This window comes from Bubalus kerabau, chromosome 1 (genome assembly GCF_029407905.1).
Source record: "Bubalus kerabau isolate K-KA32 ecotype Philippines breed swamp buffalo chromosome 1, PCC_UOA_SB_1v2, whole genome shotgun sequence".
NCBI classification, from domain to species: Eukaryota; Metazoa; Chordata; class Mammalia; order Artiodactyla; family Bovidae; genus Bubalus; species Bubalus kerabau.
This window is the reverse complement of record NC_073624.1, coordinates 199,647,564-199,673,557: the sequence shown is the minus strand read 5'-3', so window position 1 is coordinate 199,673,557 and position 25,994 is coordinate 199,647,564. Positions and strand designations below refer to the sequence as shown.

Sequence of the window (25,994 nt, the reverse complement as noted above, 5' to 3'; positions counted from 1 at the left end):
GGAAGCCTGACGTGCTGCAGTCCATGTGGATGCAAAAAAGTCATACACGACTAAGCAACTGAACTGAACTGAAGGCTTCCTAAGGCTCACTTGACTTCATACTCCAGGAGGTCTGGCTCTCCGTGAGTGACCACACCATTGTGGTTATCTGGGTCATTAAGACTTTTTTTGTGTAGTTCTTCTGTGTATTTTTGCCATGTCTTCTTAATCTCTTCTGCTTCTGTTAGGTCCTTACCATTTCTGTCCTTTATCCTACCCATCCTTGCATGAAATGTTCACTTGATATCTCCAATTTTCTTGAAGAGATCTCTAAACTATTCCATTCTGTTGTTTTCCTCTATTACTTTGCATTGTTCTCTTAAAAAGGCTTTCTTATCTCTCCTTGCTGTTCTGTGGAACTCTGCATTCAGTTGGTTTTATCTTTCCCTTTCTCCCTTGCCTTTCTTTCACTTTTCTTCTTTCCTTTGCTATTTGTAAGGTCTCCTTAGACAACCATTTTGCCTTCTTGCATTTCTTTTTCTTTAGGCTGGTTTTTGGTCACCACTTTCTCTGTAGTTACTGACCTCCATCCATAGTTTTTCAGGCACTCTGTGTATCATATCTAATCCCTTGAATTATTTGTTACCTCCACTGTACAGTCAGAAGTGGTTAATTAAGATTATACCTAAACTGCTTAATGGTTTTCCCTACTTTCTTAATAAGTCTGAATTTTGCAATATGGAGCTCATGATCTGAGTCACAGTCAGCTCCAGGTCTTGTTTTTGCTGACTGTAGAGAGCGTCTCCATCTTCAGCTGCAAAGAATATAATCAGACTGATTTCAGTATTGACCCTCTGGTGATGTCCTTGTCTAGAGTTGTCACTTCTGTTTTTGGAAGAGGGCGTTTGCTATGACAGGTGTGCTCTCTTGACAAAACTCTGTTAGCCTTTGCCCAGCTTCATTTTCAAGGCCAAACTTGCCTCTTAACTCCAGGTATCTCTTGACTTCCTACTTTTGCATTCCAATCCCCATATGATGAAAAAAGTATCTCTTTTTGGTGTTAATTCTAAAAGGTCTTGTAGGTCTTTATAGAACTGTTCAACTTCAGCTTCTTCAGCATTAGTGGTTGGGGCATAGACTTGAATTACTTTGATGTTCAGTGGTTTCCCTTGGAAACAAACTGAGATCATTCTGTCGTTGAGATTGTACCCAACTGCGTTTCAGACTCTTGTTGATAATGAGGGCTACTCCATGTCTTCTAAGGAAATCTTGCCCACCGAAGTAAACCTGATGGTCATCTGAATTAAATTCAGCCATTCCCATCCATTTTAGTTCACTGGTTTCTAAGTTGTCAGTGTTTACTTTTACCATCTCGTGCTTGACCATGTCTAGTTCACCTTAATTCATGTACCTAACATTTCAGGTCCTATACTTTATTCTTCTTTACAGCATCAGACTTACCTCTCAACACCAAATACACTCACAACTGAGTGTTGTTTCCACTTTGGCCCAGCCTCTTCCTTCTTTTTGGAGCTATTTTTCCACTCTTCCCCAGTAGGATATGACACCCTCTGACCTGAAGGGCTCATCTTCCAGTGTCATACCTTCTTGACTTTTCATAATGTCCACAGAGTTCTCAAGGCAGGAATAATGGAATGGTTTGCCATTCCCTCCTCCAGTGGACCATGTTTTGTCAGAGCTCTCCACCGTGACCTGTCCTTCTTGGGTGGCCCTGCATGGCATGGCTCATGGCTTCATTGAGTTCCACAAGCCCCTTGGCCACAAGACTGCCATCCATGAAGGACTTGCTGATAGTGAGTCAGTCTATCTCTGGGCTCTCTGTCTGTCCCCCTAGTCTGTTTGCTCTTTTACCTGTACCAGGCTGTGTCAGTTACTGTGTCAGTTACTCACCTCATGGTGAGTCTTGAGGTCAGGAGCTGCAGTCCTCCCACTGTGTTCTTCTCGTTCAGTAATGTACTGTCTCTTCTGGGTTTTGTGCTTCTCCATGTAAACTTTGTCATCATTCTATCGATACCCACAAAATAGCTTGCTGGAATTTTGATTGGTATTGCATTGAACCTGTGGTTCAAAGTCAGGAAGAATGGACATCAGTATTGAGTCTTCCTATTCATGAATATGGAATATCTCTCCATTTATTTAGTTCTTTAATTTTGTTCATTAGAATTGTTTAGTTTTCCTCATAGGGATTTTGTGCATATTTTGTTAGATTTCTTCCTAAGTGTTTAGTTGTTTTGGGTGCTGATATAAATGGTATTTTTTTCTTTTTAAATTTCAAATTCTATTTGTTGATGGTATATAGAAGTAATTAGCTTCTGTAGGTTAACGTTGTATACTGCAACCTTGCTATAATTGTTTATTAGTTCTGGAAGCCTTTGTCAGTTCTTCTGGATTTTATTTCCTTTTTTATCTTTACTGCATTAGCTTGGACTTGCAGCATGATGTTGACAAGCAGTAATGACAGCAGGCATCCTTGCCTTGTTCTTGCTCTTAGTGAGAAAGCCCTTAGTTTTTCTTTAAATGTAATGTTCGGGGTAGATTTTTTTTTAGCTATTCCTCAAATTGCAGCAATTCCTCTTCCGTGAATGGGTGTTGGAGCCACTCTACTATTTTTATGTATATATACTTAAGGGTATTTCAAACTTTATTGTAGACAGTCTGGTTGACAGACTTACTGCCATTTCTTACACATATTCATAGTTATTTTCTTAGAGTTGAGTTAACAGATAGTCATTGAGTGTTCACTGCCAGGAACCTGGTAAAAAGAAATAAAATAAGACATTCTTTCCATACAGAGTTGTTAGTCTATAAATAGATAATAATGGTAATAGAGAAATTATGACAAAAGAAACAGATATGCATTGGAAGCATATATACCACTCACCTAACCATATTCAATTAGAGGGTTGTCAGGAACATCTTCTGGAAAAAGCTTATAGGAAAAGCTTATTTGTTTTTAAGTTCCTTCAAGAAAAACATGCTAAGGTGAGTTGACGCCTACCTTTGTGAGAATTTGGAGATGTAGTAATGAGCTCCTGAGAGAAAAGAAAACTGCTTTTTAAAATTTTCCCATAAGGAATTTAAACTGTTTTGAAAGCTGTAAAGAAATGTCCTTATGCCATAGGGGATCGTTACTCAAAAAACTGATCAGACAAATGTTATTAATTAGAAATGGCCTTAAAGTAAAATTGATAATTTACCTTTACTACTTAATAACTTATGCCAGAAAGTGAAAAAGAACTAAAGAGCCTCTTGATGAATGTGAAAGAGGAGAGTGAAAAAGTTGGCTTAAAGCTCTACATTCATAAAACTAAGATCATGGCATCTGGTCCCATCACTTCATGGCAAATAGATGGGGAAAGAATGGAAACAGTGGCAGACTTCATTTTGGGCTCCAAAATCACTGCAGGTGGTGATTGCAGCCATGAAATTAAAAGGCACTTACTCCTTGGAAGGAAAGTTACGACCAACCTAGATAGCATGTTAAAAAGCAGAGACATTACTTTGTCAACAAAGGTCCATCTAGTCAAGGCTATGGTTTTTCCAGTGGTCATGTATGGATGTGAGAGTTGGACTATAAAGAAAGCTGAGCACCGAAGAATTGATGCTTTTGAACTGTGGTGTTGGAGAAGACTCTTGAGAGTCCCTTGGACTGCAAGGAGATCCAACCAGTCCATCCTAAAGGAGATTAGTCCTGGGTGTTCATCAGAAGGACTGATGTTGAAGCTGAAACTCCAGTGCTTTGGCCACCTGATGTGAAGAGCTGACTCATTTGAAAAGACCTTGATGCTGGAAAAGATTGAAGGCGGGAGGAGAAGGGGACGACAGAGGATGAGATGGCTGGATGGCATCACTGACTCAATGGACATGGGTTTGGGTGGACTCCAGGAGTTGGTGATGGACAGGGAGGCCTGGCATGCTGCGATTCATGGGGTTTAAAAGAGTCAGACATGACTGAGTGACTGAACTGAACTGAATTAATAACTTTATTCATTAATATGTACCATTAAGTAAGTGGAAAGGCAACAGTACAAACTGGGAGAAAATTTTATTCTCCATACATATGTGATACATATCTAGAACTTCTATCTATACTATGCAAAGAACTCCTACAAATCAGTAACAACAATAGAAAAATAGGGAAAATACTTAAAGAGACCCTTCACAAAAGAAGATATCCAAATGTCTGTTAAATATATGAAAAACTGCTCACCATCATTACTCATCAGGAAAATGCCAATATACATCACAGTAATGTGCACTTTATACTCTCCATAATAGCTTAAGTGAAAACATGAAATATATTTAAGTGTTGACAAGGATATAAAGCAGCTGGAAGCTCTATATATTACTGGTGTGTGTGTGTGATTCACACAGTCGTGTCCAACTCTAACCCCACGGACTGTAGCCCTCCGGGTTTCTCTGTCCATTGGATTCTACAGGCAGGAATACTGGAGTGCATTGCCATTCCCTTCTCCAGAGGATCTTCTGACCCAGGGATCGAACCCTGGTCTCTTGCATTGCAGGCAGATCCTTTACCGTTGAGCTACAGGGAAGTCCTATATTACTGGGGGGAGTGTAAATTATATAACTGCTTTAGAAGATTTTTAGTGATATCTTCTAAAGCAGAACATTTACCTATCCTGTGACTCAGGTATTCCACTCCTAGGTACATAACAAACAGAAATTTGTTCACTGTTTGCTAAAAGATATATGTGCTGGACAGTTCATACAGCACTGTTGGTGGTGGTAAAAAACTGGTAATGAAATTTGAAAACCTAGGTGCTCATCAACAGCAAAATGGATCAGTTGTGGTGTATTTACACAGTGGAATATTTACATCAACAAAGATGAGTGTTCTGTTATTACATGCAACAATATAAGAGTCTTGTATACATAGCATTAAGGTCAAAAAACAAAACAGAAAAAAAAATGTGTTTTGGATGATTCTAGTTCTGTGAAGAGCAAAAACAGGAAAAACGAATCCTTGTTGGTGGAAGCCTAGGTTGGGAGAGGGTAAAGAATGGTGGGGAGCATGAGTGGAGCTTTTCGATTTGATAATGTTCTCTTTCTTGATCTGGGTGCTGACTACACAGGTGTGTTGGGTTTTGAAAATATATAGCTGTGCACTTTCAGTATATACAACTTCCTTTTTGTGTTATGTATTTTTTTTAAGTACTGGTTTTAACATTATAAGAAAACTGTGATAAATCTAAAAGCTTTACAGTGTTGATTCAATTTTTCTGATTTTTGTACTTTCAGAAATATAAAAATATTCCTTTAGCTTAGTTGACATGTAAATAATCGGGAATTTTTTAGTTTGAAAATACAGAAATTTTAGAATAATTGTAGTCTTAAGTCAACTACTGCTAAACCTTTTTCTTAAAGTATTAATTTGAACTTCTTATTCAACATATTTGCAAGGTCTGATTTTTACTATTATATGATATATACTGTATAAAACATTAAAATTTGTTTTTGTTAATTATAACTAAACTTGACAGATTAGTATATCTAACTGGGTGACTGGAAAAGATTTTCTGTTTTAAATCTTAAGTGACTTCTTGTTAACAAAGAAGGTGAGTGAAAGTGTGTTTTTGGTTATTTCTTACCCTCAGAGGAGGAACTGTAAATAGATGTTCTTATTCTTTCTTCTCTGCTTATCAGGAGAATGTTCTATTTCTGTAATATCTGGAGACATAATTATAACAGACAAACATGGCAATCCATTATCAATTTTTTTTTTAACAGTCAAGTCCATCATCTCCGGATCCAGCTAGCTTTCTTGCAGAAGATATTAGTACAAACTCCAATGGTCCAAAACCTGCAGAAGTTGTGCTAGATGATGACAGAGAAGATCTTTTTGCAGGTAATTGTAAATAGCTTTATTTTTTTTTTAAGTAGTTGTCAATTGTAGCATATATCCTATCAGAAAATATTCTCTTAAAACTAACATTTTCTGTGAAGTGCTATTGATGGCTTTTCTTGTTAACGACTTAGGAGGATAGGAAATTTTAGTTACTTTGCTTTGTGAAAAATAAAATTGTTGTGAGAAGCACGAATGTGATCCTTTCTAGTTTTAAGCGTTTGGAAATAAGTCACACGAATAATTTGATTGTTTTGAGCAGTACTTGGACACAAACTAATGGTTGTGGCATTCAGACTTTGAGAAATAGCAATGATTATATTCTTTCTTACTTACAGTTTTTCACAAAGCAAAATTAAACTCTGAACTTAAGAATTACTTTATTCATAATCTATATATATTTGAAATCTGTTTTAAAAATGTTTCAGTATTTACCATGAGTTCCATTTTGATTCAGTTTTAAGTGAATAAATTGATGCTTCAGGAATTTATTTTTGATATGGGGGCAGGATTTGGTGTAGTCTCTTTCTACCTTTAAAAAATTGGACCCTCTTCAAAACAATTACCTGCTTTAAGATTAAAATTTAAATACAAATTAATGTTTGGCTATTAAAAAGCAGCATCTTCCTTAGAATTAATGGCACAAATAATTGCAATAGTAAATCTTTGTGTGTTTGAGAGCTTAGTTTACCTAAACTGGCTTTCTTTGAGTTAAAACTTGATAATGTATCCTCCCTCAGCTTTTATAGTGGTTGAATATTGAAACCATCCTGTATTTTTTTTAATATAAGTATATTTAAGAATACAGTCCTCTATGACAGAGGTCCATAATAATTTCCTGTTTAATGTGTGAAAAGTTTTCACTACAGATGAATTCATGTATTTTGTGAATTCATGTCAGAAAATTAAAATGTGAAGACAGTCATTTACCCAGCCACCCCCTCCCCTTTTCTGTAGCTACCTAACAACTTAGAGTATAATGACAGTTAACCAAAATTGTAATACTCCTTTTTCTTTTCTTTCATTGACTTTTTCCTAGGAGATCCTTAGAAGTTTCTTCATGGCATTTATGTTTTAATCTGAAAGATGACAGAAGTAGCTGCTAATCTAAAATTGTGGTTATTCCTTTAATAGTAGAGGGTCATAAATAGAACACTTGGATTATCCATTGTATTAAAGAGTCTCTAAGTCTCAGAATTCTATGTTAACGAGTGTGCTGAAGCTCTAAAGCAGAACTCTGTGTCTCTGCCTAGGAAGATGGTTTTCTTGTTTACAGTGTGCCCTGCTGATCAAACAGTTTGCCACGTCAGGGCTGTGCAGTGATATTTGCCCACAAAGCTCAACTAGAAAAATCTTTTTTGTGTTAGTGTACCTAGTGCAGAGTATACTAAACATAGTGATTGATCCGTGGTCAATGTCAGTGTTTTTGTTTTTAAGGAGAAACAGAGATGAAGCAATAAAAATATTCTTCTGTTTCTTTTGTTATCTGCAGACACTTTTTATGCTTTATCTTTTATCTTAAACTCAGCTATATTTCATAATGACATCATTAGGTTTCCTAAGACCTGTATAAGAGAAGAAACTATAGGTATTGGTCTAGTGACTTAGCTATTCTGATTTTAAAACCATTATGAGATTAGATTGTAATTGGTATGTATGCCAATATACTTTGGGTAGCACTTCAAATACTATTATTATGTCAGAAGTGGCGTCAGAAAAAGTTCAAGCATGACTTTGTTACTGTTACTAGCTTACTTACAGGATGTTCACCAAACATGGGTTACTAGAGAGCCCCTTTCCACCGTCAGTACCATCCTCCGCTAAGCTTCACTGAACACATTGTAGGAAACTGTCCTGGAGGAGTAAGTGAGGGTGAACAAGTTGCCAGTGTTGAAATTGTCCTAGACTTTTAGAACTTGGTTCTGCCAGGGTAGTTAGTGTATTTCACTTACTCTTTTCAGCAGATTATACCAAATCCAAAGTTTAACAAGTATTCCTTTGTTTGAAAAATTCTCTGGTGTCTGTGGTATGAGTGAACTGTTACTTAGCTGACATTGACATAATCAGTTTACACTTACCTTCAAAGTGTCTCTCTCAAGGAAATAATCTTTATACTTAGTATATATGGGACTTTTTTCTGTATAAAAAGAAAAACTTTGACTTATTTTTTTATTGAGGTATAGTTGATACACAGTATCATAAGTTTCAGGTGTACAATATAGTGATTTACAGTTTTTCAAGTTTATACTCCACTTATAGTTTTAAAATGTTGGCTGTAATCCCTGTGATGTACAATATATCCTTGTAGATTATTTATTTTATGCATAGTAGTTTGTACCTCTTTAATTCAAAGTAGACATTTTTAATACCTCAAAAATTCAAGAGGTATCTTATTGCTTCAAGTAAATAACATGTTATTACTGATATACTCTTTGAGGTATTAAAATGGCTTACTGTCTGTTGTTACTACTTTCTCAAACTTTGTAGAATCTAAGAACCTCAGGTTAGAAATCACTGATCTAGTCCTGTTTCATTTACAGTCCTGCCTGCCTTTTCTTGGTATCAGTTCTATAAACCAACAGAACTGTGGTTATTATTTTGGCCACTGATTATAAATTTTACTTTTCTGGCTTTGCTTTTAACTTACTCAGTTATGATTGATTCCTGAACAATATGGATTTGAAATGCTCAGGTCCACTAATACGCATTTTTAAAAATTAGTAAATACTACAGTACACCGTGATCGGAGGTTGATTGAATCCAAGCATGTGGAACCTCTAAAACAGAGGAGCCATGTATATGCAAAGCCCGGATATAAGTTATACTCAGAGTTTTGACTGTGTAGAGGGTTGGTGGCCCTAACCCCCATGTTGTTCAAGGGTCAACTGTGTTTCATTTTTGTGGAATGCTTCTCTCATTTTTTTCTCTAAATCCATTCAGATCTTTTCAGTTCAGTTTCATAAAATATTCCCTATTTTCCCCAGCCTAGCTTATTCTCTCCCATCTCAACTCAAATTATAGTTTGTTCTATAGTTCACATGGCAGGTAAACGTTTTGTTATGCTCTTTATATTGTTCTCTTGGCTGTTATTTGTCTTTTATTATTTAACATTCCACATGCTTGTGTCTTATTTTCCTGGCTAGATTATAAACTCCCTGAGGGCAGGTATGGTACTTGACATCTTTTTGTGTTTCTTCATTGCATTTAGCACAATGTTACATAGCTTTTAGACACTCAGTTTATTGATTTGTTTTGTTTATAAATATATTTAGTTTTAGATTTTTCAAGTGAACAAGCACTTTAAATGCAAACCTAAACACCTATTTCTTTGTGTATATTTGTGTATTCAGCTAATATTCAGTAATCTTTAGCAGTTAATTGCTTTAGATTACTAACTTTGTGAATTTCCCATAACAGATTTTTAATCCCAGTTGGGATAGTTCTGAGCAGCTTTCTGCTATTAAGTTTGTGTTTGTGTGTATAAAAGAATCATAATGTTAGCCTGAATACAAGATTTTGGAAGGTAAGTTACCACAAGTATTAGATATATTATAGATCCAAACACGAATGTGGAATTATTCACATCATTGCTTTCCTACTAGCTTTATACCACTAGTATAGATAACTATGTTGACTTACTGGAATTCTTCCTAAAATCAACAAAATCACTGTTGGTTTTAAAGTTTTAAATAAACCACTAAGGATAGATTCATAAATTATTTATAACAATTATTTTAAAATAATATTTTGATATTATGGGTTATATAAAAATGTTTCATAATTCATTGCCTGCTCTACTTGTTACCAGTATCCTCAACTAACTTGTTTAATTTGTATCTAGAAGCTACAGAGGAAGTTTCTCTGGACAGTCCAGAAAGGGAACCTATACTCTCCTCAGAACCTTCTCCTGCAGTCACACCTGTGACCCCCACAACACTCATTGCTCCCAGAATTGAATCAAAGAGTATGTCTGCTCCTGTTATCTTTGATAGATCCAGGGACGAGGTATGGAAAAATGTTTATATTCTAAATTAATATGTAAATAATAACTTTTTTTTGTTCCTCACCCAGTGTTTCTCTTCTGTCCGTCATTTGTAATCAAAGCCTTTTAGACATTTCCAAAAAGAACACTAAAGAGGTTGGGTGATTTGGTTTCTAAATTTATCCCCACACTTTTTAATCCAATAACTTGAATACATCACTTTCCTTCTCAAGTCAGGCAGTTTGTCATTTGTGATCTTACAGTAATAGTCCCATGGGCTTAGGCACCTGGCTGCTGCAGTTCATGTGGTCGCAGAGTCGGACAGGACTGAGTGACTGACACTGTGTTGGCAGAGCAGGGGATGTGTTCTGAGTGCAGAGGAAGCATGAGGGCCTTCTAGGGTGTAATGATGGTGTTTTTTCTTGATCTCGGTTCTGGTTACAGAGATGTGTTTACTTTGTTAAAGTTATTGAGCTGTATACCTAGGATTTATATGCTTTATATATGTTACAGTTCAGATAAGGCTTACTTTTCAAAAATCTGTGCAGTAGGGCAACTTGAAAAAAATTATCCTTAGAAAAACATACTTTTCTGAAGTCTTAGAATATGAATGTTGCTTTTAAATTTTGAAAGATTGAATAGTTCCTGTGTTTTCTTCTTGAAAATAACAAACCTTTCCCTCAGAACTACTGTTAACAGGGATTGCTTACTTACAATGGCATAAGAAGTGCTTCTGTGGAGTCTCATAGGTTTATCATTTTTCCTGCTTCTTTCCTCAGTGAGCTTTGTAGTGCTTTTATTGGCTTCAAGAAGAACATGTGTTTACTAGGTAATTAGAGAAATCATGATGCTCAAGTTGCTTATCATAATTTCTGCAAGTATGTAGGATTCTACTGGCAAAAGTAATGGCTACTCCTGGTTTTTAAAGAGGAGAGATACAGCTTTTAAAAATAGTAATACTAAAAATAATTAAGGAATTATTTTCATAATCTGCATCTGAAGATTGAACAAAAATATTCCACAGTATTCCTCCAGAAGTTTTCTTTACATCTGAGGAGTCGGAGGAACACAAGATTTTCTGTTGCTTCTCCCAGTTATCCTTTTCCTATTGTCTTTTTGTGTGTGTGTATTTTTCACATAGACAGGAAATGTAAAAGCTTTCATTGATTTTCAGAAATGGAGTGCTGAGTGACTCTCAAATTGTTTCATGTGGCAGTGATCCTAATAAAAGATAGGTGGTAAAAGTTATACTTATTACTGTTATGATGATAATACAAATTGGAATCTTTAATACCAAAAAAATTTTCCTAGATTGAAGAAGAAGCAAATGGAGATGTTTTTGATATAGAAATTGGTGTATCAGATCCAGAGAAAGTTGGTGAGTCAACATTTATTATATTTTGTGCTTGCTACTTTTTGATAATTAACTTGGTTGTTAATGTGCTGTTTTTCCTAACTACATGCATTGTTACAATATTAAAATTGGTGCTTCTAATTTTTAAACTTGTGGCAGCTTGGTGGTTTGTATTGTCTCCCAGCTTTGTTGAGAAATAATTGACAAAAAAAAATTGTGTGTATTTAGGATGTTACACACATCACAATTATCACAATGTGATAGCTTAATATTTTACGAAATGATTGCCACAATCAAGTTAATATATTACCTCACATAGTTACCTTGTGTGTTAAGCTTATGATTTTTAATAGCTTGGCTTTTCTTATAGGTGATGGCATGAATGCTTACATGGCTTATAGAGTAACGACAAAGGTAAGCCTTTTGCTCCTCTAAAAAAATCATGAGCCCTCACTGTGTAGTATGAGGATAGTACAGTGATTAAAGTGTACGTGATCACTGTCTTTACAGGGTTATCATCCAGTAAAAAAGTTGCATATAAATAGTCACAGTGAGTCGTGAGTGGTTTGGTAGAGAGAGAGTTCTGGGAGGCTATGCAGGAAAAGATCTAATCTAGGCAAAGTAGAAGTGTTGCGGGTGGGAGAGGGGGCAAAGGGATTTGCTTGTGTAAAAGCCAGAAATAAGAAAACCTTGTGCTTTCTAGGACCTGCAGGAAGTAGTGCCAGATTAAATAGTTTGGCAGTAAGCCTGCCTTTATTATGAACAGCCACATTAGGAATTGTATGATGGAAAACCATTGAAGTTCAAACAAGAGTGTGGCACAATGAGATTTTTGTTCTAGAAAGCTCTCTCTGACTCAGTTTGGATTGGGAGGATAAAAGTGTCAGGGAACTTCCCTGGTGGAACACCAGTTAAGACTCTGTGCTTCCACTGCTGGGGAGTGTGTGAGTTCAGTCCCTGGTCAGGGAACTAAGATACCACGTGCTGCACAGTGTGGCCAAAATAAAAAGAAAGGTCAGGATCTCTAGTTGAGGCAGTGTGAGGCAGTTGCAATTCTTAAAGGGATTGTAGACCTTCAAATCTTAAAGACAGGGGGTCTGCAGCAGTCCTACTGTGAGAAGTGATAGTTAATACTAAGGAATTGGTTCTGGGGATGAGTGAAGAAAATGGTTTCTTGAGTTATATAGGAGCTGTGATCAGTAGAGCTTGGATGTAAGAAGTGAGGAAGGAGGGAAACCTGAGTCTTTGTCTAGAGAAACTCTGTGGTTGTTGGAATGATCCTGGAGAAAAGGCAATACAAAGAGAGGAACACAGTATGGAGTGAAATCTGTTAATTCATTAAACAGATACTTATTTATGTACCTTGGAGTCAGGCTGTCTTCCAAAAGCTAGAATAGTAAACAATACAGAGAAGTTCCCTTCACTTTTCCAGCAGGGGAAAATACGGTGAAATTGAGGTGGCAGTGCAATTTAAATGGAGGTTTTCCCTTGGACTCTGCATCAGACTGAAGCCCTGTGGAGATCTAGGCTAGAGGTAAAGATCAGAGGTTAAGAATCATTAGCGTAAATACAGGTAGAGTTGGTGAGATGAGTTAAGTGTAGAATAAAGCAGGTGTTTTCTGTAAAAAAACAAACAAACCAGCAACAGCTGTGATTTGGGGTTTTTTCAGTTAGAAATCTTTGTTTCACATTAGTTAGCTATTTTTTTTGCAGTGTAGACCTCTGTGTGTGTGTGTATGCATATTCACAATTATGTATTACATTAATTTTTAAATAATTGTTCAGTATTCAAAATTTGAAATACCTCTTCTTCACTTGTAGACTTCTCTTTCCATGTTCAGCAAAAGTGAATTTTCAGTTAAAAGAAGATTTAGTGACTTTCTTGGTTTGCATAGCAAATTAGCAAGCAAGTATTTACATGTTGGTTATATTGTGCCACCAGCTCCAGAAAAGAGTATAGTAGGTAAGTATGAATCTTTAAAAATGGATTTTTGTTACTGGTACTAGTTCAATTTTAATTGTATGGATTTGTGTATTCCATAATCACTCACTCTCATGACATATCAATGTCTTAAGAGATACTGAATTTAAATATTCTATTTGTGATAGTCATTTATCAACTGAAGAGTGTATAGCTAAAAATTTTATTTTCTAATACCTAAGGATTTTGATTTATACAATGTGATGATGTTAAATATTAAGTTGGAATTTAGCAAGATGGAAGCAATTAAAAACCCTTTTACGGTTATTAGAACCGTATCACTGAGTAACATTTAGAGAATATTTAATATTATTAGCATATTAACATTTTTCTGAGGACTTGGAGATGTTCCATGCTCAGCTATACATCGTACAAAAAGATTTGATTTAGCCTTGTTCACACAGGAGCTATTTAAACTCATCTTATTTTATTACATACCTCAATTTAACATTTAAAAACATTTCACTTTTACAGGTAATAAAGCCTTACTTAGTTAAGAATATGCAGACTATTACAAAAGAGGAAAACCTCTATTGTCCCACCATTAAAATTTTGTAGTATTTTTTCCACTCTTTCTTTTCAGTCGTAGATTTTTGGTGTTCTCTCAGAAGTTGAGTGCACATCCTCCTTCTCCACCATCTTGAACCAATTTCCCAGTCATAGGTTTTTATTTAATCAGTTTTTTATACATACATACATATAAGATTGTTATTTTTATACATACATATAAGATTGTTATTCTGAAATATATTTGAAATAAGTTTTATTCTAAGTTACTGTTTTTTCCTCTTTAAACATTTGATTTGAAAAGCAGTTTTATCTGTATCTTTTATGATTTTGAAACCTTGATATATTCAAAAGCATTTTTATATTCTTCCTCATTTTTAAAATTCAAAGATCTAGTATAGTTCTTCAGCTTTTTGGTCTCAAGACCCCTTGTGTATTCAGATATATTGAAGGGCCTTAAAGAGCTTTTGCTTTTGGAGCTATACCTCTTGATACTTACATGTGAGAATTTTTAAATTGTATTTATTAATCGACTCAAAAATAATAAACTCATAACCTGTTATTAACAAATAAGGTTTTTGTGAAAAATTATTTTTGTAAGGCAAAAATATAATGATAAGAATGGCTTGCCTTTTTTGTTTTTTACAGTTTTGCAAAATCTTTAATCTCTGACTTCATAGAAAATAGCTTTATTTTCACATCTGCTTCTGCACTGTATCTTTTGTAATACAACACATCATATAACTTTAGGAAAGCTCCACTGAGTTCTCATGAAAGAATGAGAGTAAAAAATAGAAAAATTACAGCGTGGTGTATTATGAAGACAGATTTTGTACACATCCCCTGCCACTCCTCAGAAAGGTCTCAGAATGCTTCCAGATATTCTAACCATGCTTTGTGAACTGCTAGTCTAGTTAATAATTTTATTTCTCTAAACTGTTGCAGTGGTATCCTTTGGCCTCCCATTATTTGTGTAGTGAACTTGTTTCATTTATCATAAATTAATTATTAATATCCTTTTTTCTTTAGCTTTAAGTTGTACAACTGTTTTTAATATATCAAAAGAGGAAAAACAAAATAATTTTTCTCATTTTGGTGACTAGATACACTAGTCTTTAAACATTGAGCCAGGAGGAAAAAAAAATTTTAAACTCAATTTTCATGCCAAGTTTATTGTGTTTCAAACTAATATTTCCCTCTAATAATCTTCAACCTTCCACCAATTATTAGATTAAAAGGATTGAAAAGATTGGAAGAATTTGAGGCAACCATATAAAATGCCTTTACTTATATCTTTAAAAAAGATATAAGTAAAGAGATTAGCAGGAAAAATAAATGTAGTTAAATAAAAGATAAAGTCAAGTTAGTTTCCTCTAAATGTGTGCATAAAGTCGGAGCAATTATTAAAGGTGGATAACAAGTTGTTCTGTGAAGTTCTTGGCAGAAAATCAAGTAGAGAAGTAGTCATTTTTAAAATTTCATGTTCATCAGTTTTTAAAAATGAATACATTAACTAAGAAAAAATTTGCACATGACTTTATTTTTTAAATTCAGAGAGGTTCTGTGAAAGAGCTCATTATTTCAGCTGTTATAAAACCAGATATGATAAACAAACAAGAACATGTTCTTAAAATCTGTGGCAGAGGAAATACTTAGCATAATCACAGATTACACTTATTTTTCTAGTACCAAAAGTAAAGACTTAATTATTGCTCATAAGAGGTAAAAATATCAAGTGAGCTTAAACTCATGAATTTGAACTCCATTATGCATATTGCAATCAAACACATTTTAATTTACCAGGAGTATAATATATATCAAGTAAAATAAGGATTCCAAACTGGAAAGCTACAGACATAGCTCAATTTCTGCTTTAGCTGTACTCTTTTATAGTTTACATTAAAAGTACTTGCCAAGTATATATATTAATCTGTTAAATATAGGATACTAGTTATAATTTTTGACACTTTTTTGTCACGTTCAAATATATTTTAAATTATTCAGAAAGTGAAAGTGTTAATTACTCAGTTGCGTCTGACTCTGTGACCCCATGAGCTGTGTAGCCTGCCAGACTCCTCTGTCTGTGGAATTCTCCAGACAAGAATACTGGCATGGGTAGCCATTCCCTTCTCCAGGGGACCTTCCCAACCTAGGGATTGAACTTGGGTCTCCTGCATTGCAGGTAGATTCTTTACCATCTCTGAGCCACCAGGGAAGCCAAATTATGCATTAATTATTTTAAAAGAATGTTTCTCAGTAGTAGAAAATCATGAATCTCATTCAATTTTTTCAAAGGCATGACCAAGGTCAAGGTGGGTAAAGAAGATTCATCATCCACAGAATTTGTAGAAAAACGGAGAGCAGCTCTTGAAAGGTAATTCTCATCAGCTATGTTTATTACTTTTATGTTTTTATTTCAGGAATATAAGTCTGATTCCACTAAGTAGCACAAGTATATTAAGTATGAAAATTCTGAAGTACCACTCGATTACTCTTAAGAGTGCTATAAGCTTTTTTAAAGAAAATTGGTTCATTAAAAAATATGGTACTGTATCCTTGTTCCATTTCTGTTCTCATAACAAAGTGATACTTGTTTTCATCTACATTAATTTTTATTTTGAATAGTTAGTGATATTGAAATATTATTAAATGCAATGAAAAATTAGGTTTGTGCTCCCTCCTTCAGTTCTTTATAGTTGATTGTGACTTGAGAGTACAAAAGGGTTAGTCAGTGCTTGAAATGACTGTATAGTTAAATAAAGGCTGATAGATATATATGCTATACCTTCTTTTATACTTCTTGACCTGACACATTTCCTATAGCTTTGAAGATGTGTTCATTGTGGCCAACTCAAAGAGAAATGGATGGGAGGAATCTACTCCCAGAATCTTAACATTTCTTCCTTCCTATGCTGAAAATGTGAGAAAACAAGTTCAAAACTATCTTAAAGTTCACCTTATAGTTGATAATTACCTAGATTTAAAATACTTGCTACTTTCATAGATTTTTTTTGTTTTTAATTTTAATCAAATTTGCTTATTTGTTTTATTTTCTCTTTTGGCTTAAAATTAGTGGTTAGAGTAGATAAGGACAGTTTTAAGGAAATAGCATATATATCTACTGGGTATAAATTAGTTTTTAAAACTCTTTCTGAGACAACATATTTCTGGATTTTAGTAATAAATTATTTCAGTTTTTAAAAAATGCCACAGTAAAGTCAGGTTTGAACAATTCATAATAAGAAAAGCTAGTGTGCAACTTAAAATCTTACGTTAGAGAAGACTTAAAAGATGAGATTATGTCTGTGAGACTAGCAGTCACTCTGGAAAAAGATTTAAATTGCATCAATAGAAGTTTAATTTAGGCATTAGAATTGATTCTGTGGTGAAAGAAGTCATAGACTGAGTATGTTTAAGAATAAAGATAGATAATGTACTGCCTTGATTTCACTTAGTTCTTCCTGAAAGTATAACCATGACCTTTTGAGAAGCCTTTCCAGTCCTGTTTTTCTGTGAGTAAATTTGAAATATTTTGGATGACATCTTTGATAAGAAACTTAATGAAGATTTATTGTACCAAGGACATATTTGATTCTCCACTCACCTTTTCTTTTAACTGGAATGCATTGCATAGTACTTAAACCGTACCTTCATTCACTATGTAACACTGAGGAGAGTTTTACAGAAGTATTGAAGCTTGACCTAGTATATTCGTGAAGATAGTTTCTTGACTAGTAAATATTACTTGTTAAATACTGTCAGTACCTTAGCAGAATTTGCAGTGTGATAAAGCGTATTATGAGTTCATTCTACATTAGAAAAGATAACTAAAGAAAATACAGGTGTAAAGGTACAGAAGCAGAGGAACTGGAATGATTTTTATTGTGAGTTTTCTGTGGCATTTCTTAAAATTTAAATATTTAGGCATTTCTGTGGGATACATGACCTAATTGGATCTGGCAGGTCAAGGATGTATTTCTTCATATATGGTCTAGTAGTCATTTACATAGTTATTTATTTGTTGAACTTTGAGAATCCAGATGACTGTCTTGAGCAAAAGTATTAATATCTAGTATTAAAATATGAGAAGAGAAAGGGGGTGGTTAAGAACCCAAACATTCCTCCTGTGCCACACTCAATAAGCAGAAACTACATCTTCTAAGTATCCTAAAGATAGCTCACTTGATTTTCTTATGAGTGCTTCATGTGTTACCTTACGAGCATATTGAGTTTGTTTTATAGTAAGGATACACTTCTGTAAATATAAACTGAGAAATGTAAAGTAGCATGAAGTAGTGTATAGGGTTTTAGAATCCTTTCTCTGTTGAAACCTGCACTCCATTATGCACTGCACACTACCTGTGAGGTCTTGGACCAGTTATTTAACCTAAATTCATTGTTCCTTTTCTCTAAAAATGTAAGTGTATCATAATAAGTACCTGCAAACCCAGCTGGCAAAGCCTCAACAGTTAGTGTAGATTGATTAACCCACTCATATCAGAAGGTTTGGAGGTAGGCAGATGTTTAATGTTATCAAGTTCATCAGGAAATCCTGTTGTTTCCTTTTGATATCTGGACAACAGTTGTTTCATCCGTTCACTACTAGTTGAAACCTCGGAATTAACTCCAGTAGACTCCACGTTGATCTCCCTGTTTCCATCCTCATACCTCTACTCTTTTTTTAATATAACCGCCAGTGTCATCTGGTGGTTATGCATCATCCCCGCTCATACACGCATCTAATTTCACTCAATAAAGGCCGTAATCCTTATAATGACCTATAAAATCTTCCATGACATGCGCTGCTCACTCTATTACGTACTTGATATCATATCTTCCTTGATCACTTTGCTCTAGGCCACACTCACCTTTTTGCTGCTCCTCAAAGGTCCCCGGCATTTTCTCACCTGGGTTTTCACTCCCCTACCCACTGTGGCACTGCCTATAAAGCTTTTGCTCCTGGGGTATCCGCATGGCTAATTCCATTACCTGTTTAAAATTCAGGCATTCAGGTATCACCTTTTCTGACCTATTCTATTTAAATTGCCATCAACCGCTGATCCCATTGGGCTTCCCTTGTAAGCTCAGTTGGTAAAGAATCTGCCTGCAATGCAGGAGACCCCAGTTCGATTCCTGGGTGGGGGAGATCCCCTGGAGAAGGGGTAGGATACCCACTCCAGTATTCTGGCCTGGAGAATTCCATGGACCATATAGTCTATGGGGTTGCAAAGAGTCGGACACGACTGGGCGACTTTCACTTTCACTGATCCCATTTACTTGTCCTTTCTCTACTTGTCCTTTCATTTCTCCACAGCATTTGCCATCTTATCTCATACTACATAATTTTTATGATTTGTTGTCTGTCTTCTTTTTCTAATATAAGCTTCAGTAGGAAAGGAATCTTGTTCTCTTTTGTTCATTGATACATTCTGAGTACTCAGAACAGTAACTGACGTGTAGTAAATGCTCAAGATACGTTGAATATCATCAGATATTCATCATCATCAAATGAATGTCATCAGAGACCCAGGTTCTTTTTGCCTTCTTGGTCTCTCTTTGTTAGCACATATCTTTGAGTCTAAAGCAAGAGAAATATCTCTAACTCTGTTTCAAGCATTTTGTATAACCTGCTTTATTTTGTTTTAGTAAGTAAGTAGAAATTTGAAAGCGACCCCATGGAATATAGCCCTCCAGGCTTCTCTGTCCATGGAATGCTCCAGGCAAGAATGCTGGAGTGGGTTGCCAGGGGATCTCCCAGATCCAGGCATCAAACCCAGGTCTCCTGCATTGCAGGCAGATTCTTTACCATCTCAGCCACCAGGGAAGCAGTTGAAAGCCCTTAGTGATTGTAAATATACTGATAACCTTTCCTTAGCACAAATCTTAAGAACTAACTGCTGACCACTTCTTGCAGAGTCTGATACTTTTCATCAGTTCCTAGCGTCTTTCATTTATGTCTTCCTTCAGTGTTTGTTCTTCCCCCCAATACCTCTTTCCATTGTATTTTCAGTGTATTCTTCCTACATTTGTTTTTGTTCTTTATCTTTCTTCTACGTATCTATAACCTTCTCTGACCTTAATTCTGAATTGGTGTATAGTTACAAATAGTTAATTAAAAATCCGTTTTATGTTTCTTTTCTTAATTTTAACATTATGTAAGTTTAATACCTTTTTAAAGTGGTTGGTTACTCTTTATTTTCATGTAACTCTTAAGAAAGTTTTATTGTCTTTTTCTAGAATGTAATTTTTCAACATTAATTCCTCAAAATGCTAGTATGTTTTAAGGTGAAAAAAAGAAATCTACTTTCAGTTGAGGTTTATTGTAAGCTTTAACAAAGTTAAACCAGATCTTTTTCCTGCAGTACTTCTCACAGCATTTAATATGCTGCTATTCACTGTGAATCTTAAAGGAATATGTATGTAATATATTTCAAACTTTCTTGGTCATAGAAACACTCTTTTTCTTGGAATATTGCATGAGACTAGTATTCTCACTTAATAGAACTCACTCAAAAATTCTCACTAGAACTCACTTTAAAAAGTTATTTTAAAATATAAGTAGTATTAGCTATTTCCATTTACGTTTGAAGTACTGCAGTTTTTCTTAAAGGTTGTGTACTAGATGTTTTATCTTCCTTGCTTGTTCATTTTATGAATGTCTTAAGTGCTTGCTATTTATCTGCTGTTATGTGCACTCAGATGAACAACTTATGCAAACTGCTCTTAAACAGTACACAGTCCTGCTGCTGCTGCTGCTGCTAAGTCGCTTCAGTCGTGTCTGACTCTGTGTGACCCCATAGACGGCAGCCCACCAGGCTCCCCTGTCCCTGGGATTCTCCAGGCAAGAACACTGGAGTGGGTTGCCATTTCCTTCTCCAGTGCATGAAAGTGAAAAGTGAAAGTGAAGTCGCTCAGTCGTGCCCGACTCTTAGCGACCCCATGGACTGCAGCCTACCAGGCTCCTCCGTCCATGTGATTTTCCAGGCAAGAGTACTGGACTTAATAATTCAGCTAGAGTAGTACTGGAGAACTTTAGTGTTAAAATTGTTTAAGTAAAATTCCAGTGGAAAAATATCAGCATTTCTCAAACTTACAGGATTAGTGTTCCTACTGTACTTTTTTTTTAGTTTCATAAACTAAGCAGCAAATAAATAATTTTTAAAACCACAGGGTAGATTGTATTGTACGTATCTGTTAAATACCACTTCTATTATAATGACCTCTTACGTGAGCTGATGACTTAAAATGAAGTTTAATGCGGTAAATATTTTATTTAAATATATAAAAACAGAAGTTAATGTTTGAGCTTTTTTTTTTTCCCCAGAAACTCTTAGGCATATTCTATAATCTGTTCTGTATAAATAGAATAAAAGCATATTAATTATTATAATAGAAACATCACTGTATGTAATTATTAATCTGGGGAAAGAGAAATTTTTAAAAAATGGGATTAGATAAGTAGCAGTGATTCAAATAGTGGAATTTTTTTTCTTATGAACGAAGGACTGGTAATTTATTGTGACTGTCAGGATTTGATCTTTTCTCATAAAGAAAAATTACTAAAGTAATAAGCTGATAGTGATTTAATAGTGATGTTTCTCTTTACTTTTTATTTTATGTGATGTCTTATAAGGAAAACATCAAAAATAGCAAAACCTTGGAAATAGAAATGTTGAAAAAAATTTAGCCCTTGTCAAATGAGGATCAAAACTGATTTGATAATTTAAATCTACTGCCAAGGGGGGAAAAATTGGTAGGCTGTTCTCCATTTTGGTATTGATGGCAATTAAAAATAGTTTGGACTAGTTAGTAATATATATATTACTAGAATATATATAATAATGACTGGGGACATACTGACCTGCCAAAAGATAGAGTTGTTTGACAAACTTAGATATGTACCCTAACTCTAATATTTTGCAGTGAGAAGTTTGGTAAGTAATTTAACCTCTCTCCATTCCTACCCCTACCCCCCTACCATGCCTCTTTTTACATAATTATGAATTTTTTTTACGTAATTATGAATTTTCAAAAGATGAATGAAAAGCTTTTTAATTATTAAATTACTGTAAAATTCTACATAATTAGAGTGAAAGCAAACTGATAGGAAGCAAACAGAAGGCATCTTTTTTAATTTTTAAATATTCTTTTGTTGAAATAAGATTTAAAATAAGATGCTACTGATAAATAAAGGAGCATTTTATTCTTAAATCTAGGTATCTCCAAAGAACAGTAAAGCATCCAACTTTACTACAGGATCCTGATTTAAGGCAGTTCTTAGAAAGTTCGGAGGTACTATTTCTCCTTTAAATTTTTATATGTAAATGTTCTCATTTATGATTATCAGTGTAGTAATTTATATAAGTATAGGTGTTCAGTAAACAGCTGTATTAATAAATGGAATAAAACAATGTGTTGTGTGTGGTTTTTTTTTTTTTTTTTGCTTAGTGCTTTAATTAGCTTTAATTACTTAACTAAATTCATAGCAAAATATCTTCTTCATATCAATAATTGTAGGATGATTATTCCCTTTCTTGAAATATATTAAAACCAGAATTAAAAGAATAGCTTACAAATAGTCTAATTCTGAATACCCTAAGTCATTGCTTAGGCATTATGTTGAAATAAGTTTATTCAGACCTCATTTTAGAGATAGTTGAATGTGAGTTTGTATGTCTACATTCTAATAGTGTTATTAAGGTTTTTGAAATGGAAATGTGTGATTTGAAAGAACTTTAATTATAAACATGCTGATCTTTATATTTGGCACATTTTATCCTCTAATTGTTACCATATGAGATTTTTTTTTTAATCTACTTGAACTCCAGAGTTGTTTAAAAAAAAATTCCAAATCTCACAGCCCTGACTAAGTATAAGGAGATTTTTCTCAAGACTTTCTCCTTTATTCCTTTTAAACAGTTTATATCTGCTAGCAAACAGGTGGCCAGTGTTAAGGTGCTTGGCAATTTCTTAATATATTTTGACAAACAGAGTGTTGTTCTATCTAAATGTAAACGTGCAGAAGAAAAACAAATGGAAAGTCTATTTTTTAAGTTTTCCTTTGAGAATGTACAAGTAGTGTATTTGAGAAATTAGATCTCACTATTGAAATGTATGAGAGTGAAGAAAATACAACCTCCTTTTTTTCTTTTCTTTTTTTTTCGGGGGTGTTATGTGGGGGCAGTCCCTTTTGTGGCCAGTTAAGCCTCTAGGCTTTTAACCGGTTTGTTTGCCCTTATTTGTCATTCAATTCCAGCTGCCTAGAGCAGTTAATACACAGGCTCTGAGTGGAGCAGGAATATTGAGGATGGTGAACAAGGCTGCCGACGCTGTCAACAAAATGACAATCAAGATGAATGAATCGGATGCAGTAAGAGCTGATTTTTCGACTTGAATAATGAGATGAATTAATGAGCCCAACAATTGCATTTTAAAGCTGTACAAGTAGAAAATAGGATATTAATTTGCTTATTGAGTGTAGTTCCCAGCACATCAGTTGACCACCATGGTTATACATGGTTAATTCGTTGCTTTAAAACAAGGAATGTAGCTTGCTATTGGTAACCTAATTTACACTGGTTTGTTGTGGCTAAATTAGCTCCATTTTTCATTTTTCTCTTAGTGGTTTGAAGAAAAGCAGCAGCAATTTGAAAATCTGGATCAGCAACTTAGGAAACTTCATGCCAGTGTTGAAGCCTTGGTCTGTCATAGAAAAGGTTTGTTTGTCTTGTTATTTATATGTTTAACACTGTAAGTTAATTCAGATATTTTATTTTGCAATATAATATTAAAGTTGTGAAATGAATAGTTTTAAGAGGATGTTTTCTGTTTCAACTTTGTTACTTAATATTTTTTGTTGTATTTTAATCTTCTAGTTTAGAAGAAAAATCTTAGGTTTGTAAAAGTATATTTTGAATTTTAGATTAAAACTGCTTGATAATTAACTCTGTTAAGCATATACTGAATGAATGAAGATGTCTTATTGGTAACTCTTAATAATTAAAGAATGAAATTCAAAAATTGATACTTGAAATTTGTCTTTAAATGTAGTTTTGTGCCTATATTTCCTAAAGAACTGTGAAGCATTTGCTTAATTTTTCAAGCACAGTATTTAAAAACCCAGAAAGGGGAGTATTTAAAATTCATTAAAAAATTGAGTTCTAATTTTTTATTCCATTGTGAGGTGTTTTTGGTTTTATTTTTAAAGAATACATGACTTCTAGAACTACCTTTCTGAAACACTTAGTAAGTAATTATCTTTCTAGAACACTTTCTAAACCACTTAGTAAATAATTTATTACTTGTAAGTGCCATTATCAGTAATACATTGCAAAAAAAAGTAATTACAAAAATCTACTAATATGTTTCTTATTGAAAACAGTTTTTCCTATTTATATTCTCTCTTAGGGAACATTTTATGGTTCTTTAAGAGAACTTTATGAAATGCAGAGCAACAGAGCAAATCCAGGCAAAGTAATCATTAGTTCTTGACATCTGTTTTTCTGTTTGATGTGTTTAAAATGATCACATTCAAAAATTCTTAATATTTCACTAAGCTTTGGTGTTGCACACAAAGAAAAAAAGAATAAGATTTATGTGAATTATATATACAGTTTTGTCTTGTTTTCTTCCTGTGTGCTAAATAATAATCTCATAAAAATTGTTATTTTCAATGATAAATACATGTTTAAAGGCCAGATAATGTAATACAAATCAATTGTGAGTGTTCCCAGTGCTTTTCATATAAAAATATTAATTTTTTGTCTTTTTTAGGACTAGACAGAGAAGCACTTAGGAGGAGAATGGGAAGGGAGATTATTATATCAAATTTTTAAACATAGTTTATACCCTAGGCGTATAGGCATTGTACTTCTAAATTTTCAGTAAAGCTCTGAACAGTTGACATTTATATGCCCAAGGCATTTTAATGACTTTTTTTCATGTTATTATTTTTAAATATTTTTTTATTTTTTAATTGGAGCATATTGTTTTACAGTGTTATTTTAAAATATTTGAGCAGCTTGTAAATAGATAAAATTTAAAGAGAATGTAAAATATCAATGCAATATTTAAGAACTTCACTAGTGAACACTAAAAATAAATGCTTTTCTATTTCAGAACTTTCAGCCAACACAGCTGCCTTTGCTAAAAGTGCTGCCATGTTAGGTAATTCTGAAGATCATACTGCTCTATCTAGAGCTTTGTCTCAGCTTGCAGAGGTTGAGGAGAAGATAGACCAGTTACATCAAGAACAAGCTTTTGCTGACTTTTATATGTTTTCAGAACTACTTAGTGACTACATTCGTCTTATTGCTGCAGTGAAAGTAAGCCTTATTTTGTAATCTTCCTTGAATTTTTCATACTTCACTGTTTTGCTTATAAGAAGAATATGGTTTCCTATTAGGCATGCATTTAAGTATGTAAATTACATACTAGTATGTATAAAATGATTTCAAGATGATTATTCATAACTTAATATTCTCTTCCCCATGACTTAATACCATAGACAGAATTGATTTTTTTTTAAGGGATCCAAGGATGCCAAATACGGTAAAACCAATACATACTTACTTACATATTTGCATATAGAAGTTTGCAACTAACTGATAGCATTAGTTTACTCTTTCTAGCCTGAGCTGACACTACCACTGGACTCTGTTCTCATTAGTAAAGTTATAATAAATCAGACAAAACCAGAACTGACTGACTATTGCATGAATATATTTAACGGTGACTTTAGCCTGAATTTAGATAAGAAAACATTTTGTGTGGTCATCACGTATTTATAGATGACATGGGACTAGATTAGATAAAGAACTGTGTTTTCAAGTTGTAATGGTTGAGGATGAGCAGTCTTAAGTTTCTGAATAATTGAGAAAGTAAACCTGTTAACTAATAAAAATTAGTCTTTTACAGATATCTCTAATATTCAGATAATTGAACTGTTATTTTGTCTGTTACATGTTTTGGAATATACTTTTTAAGATCTTGTGTCTTTGAAGTATTGTTATGAACATTAGTTTATGGAATAAGGGGAACTGGAAGTTTACTTTGAATTCATACATCTAGAAAGTTAATGCAACCTTGTTCCTTGCTTTCTTACACAAAATTTTTTCAGCTTAAGTCCGATCAAATTGATTCATCTGTAATCAGAACATTGATGCATTGCATCTTTTAGATGATTCTGTTCTCAGGCTAGTGACAGTTTATTGCTGGAGGGTTCTTAGCACTTCATAGAGGCTCCTTGCTGCTGCTGCTGCTAAGTCGCATCAGTCGTGTCCGACTCTGACCCCATAGACGGCAGCCC

General features: G+C 34.1%; 1 protein-coding gene across 1 annotated transcript in view; it reads left to right on the top strand.

Moving 5' to 3' along the window:
• Positions 1–25,994, top strand: part of SNX2 (sorting nexin 2) — a 62,661-nt gene that overhangs the window by 23,761 nt on the left and 12,906 nt on the right. Inside the window, exons 2-11 of the mRNA XM_055549740.1 lie at positions 5,749–5,866; positions 9,705–9,868; positions 11,157–11,223; positions 11,570–11,613; positions 13,021–13,162; positions 15,983–16,061; positions 21,904–21,979; positions 22,944–23,057; positions 23,310–23,403; positions 24,806–25,011. Coding sequence (XP_055405715.1) covers positions 5,749–5,866; positions 9,705–9,868; positions 11,157–11,223; positions 11,570–11,613; positions 13,021–13,162; positions 15,983–16,061; positions 21,904–21,979; positions 22,944–23,057; positions 23,310–23,403; positions 24,806–25,011 — 1,104 coding nt within the window. The remainder of the gene's footprint in view (positions 1–5,748; positions 5,867–9,704; positions 9,869–11,156; positions 11,224–11,569; positions 11,614–13,020; positions 13,163–15,982; positions 16,062–21,903; positions 21,980–22,943; positions 23,058–23,309; positions 23,404–24,805; positions 25,012–25,994) is intronic.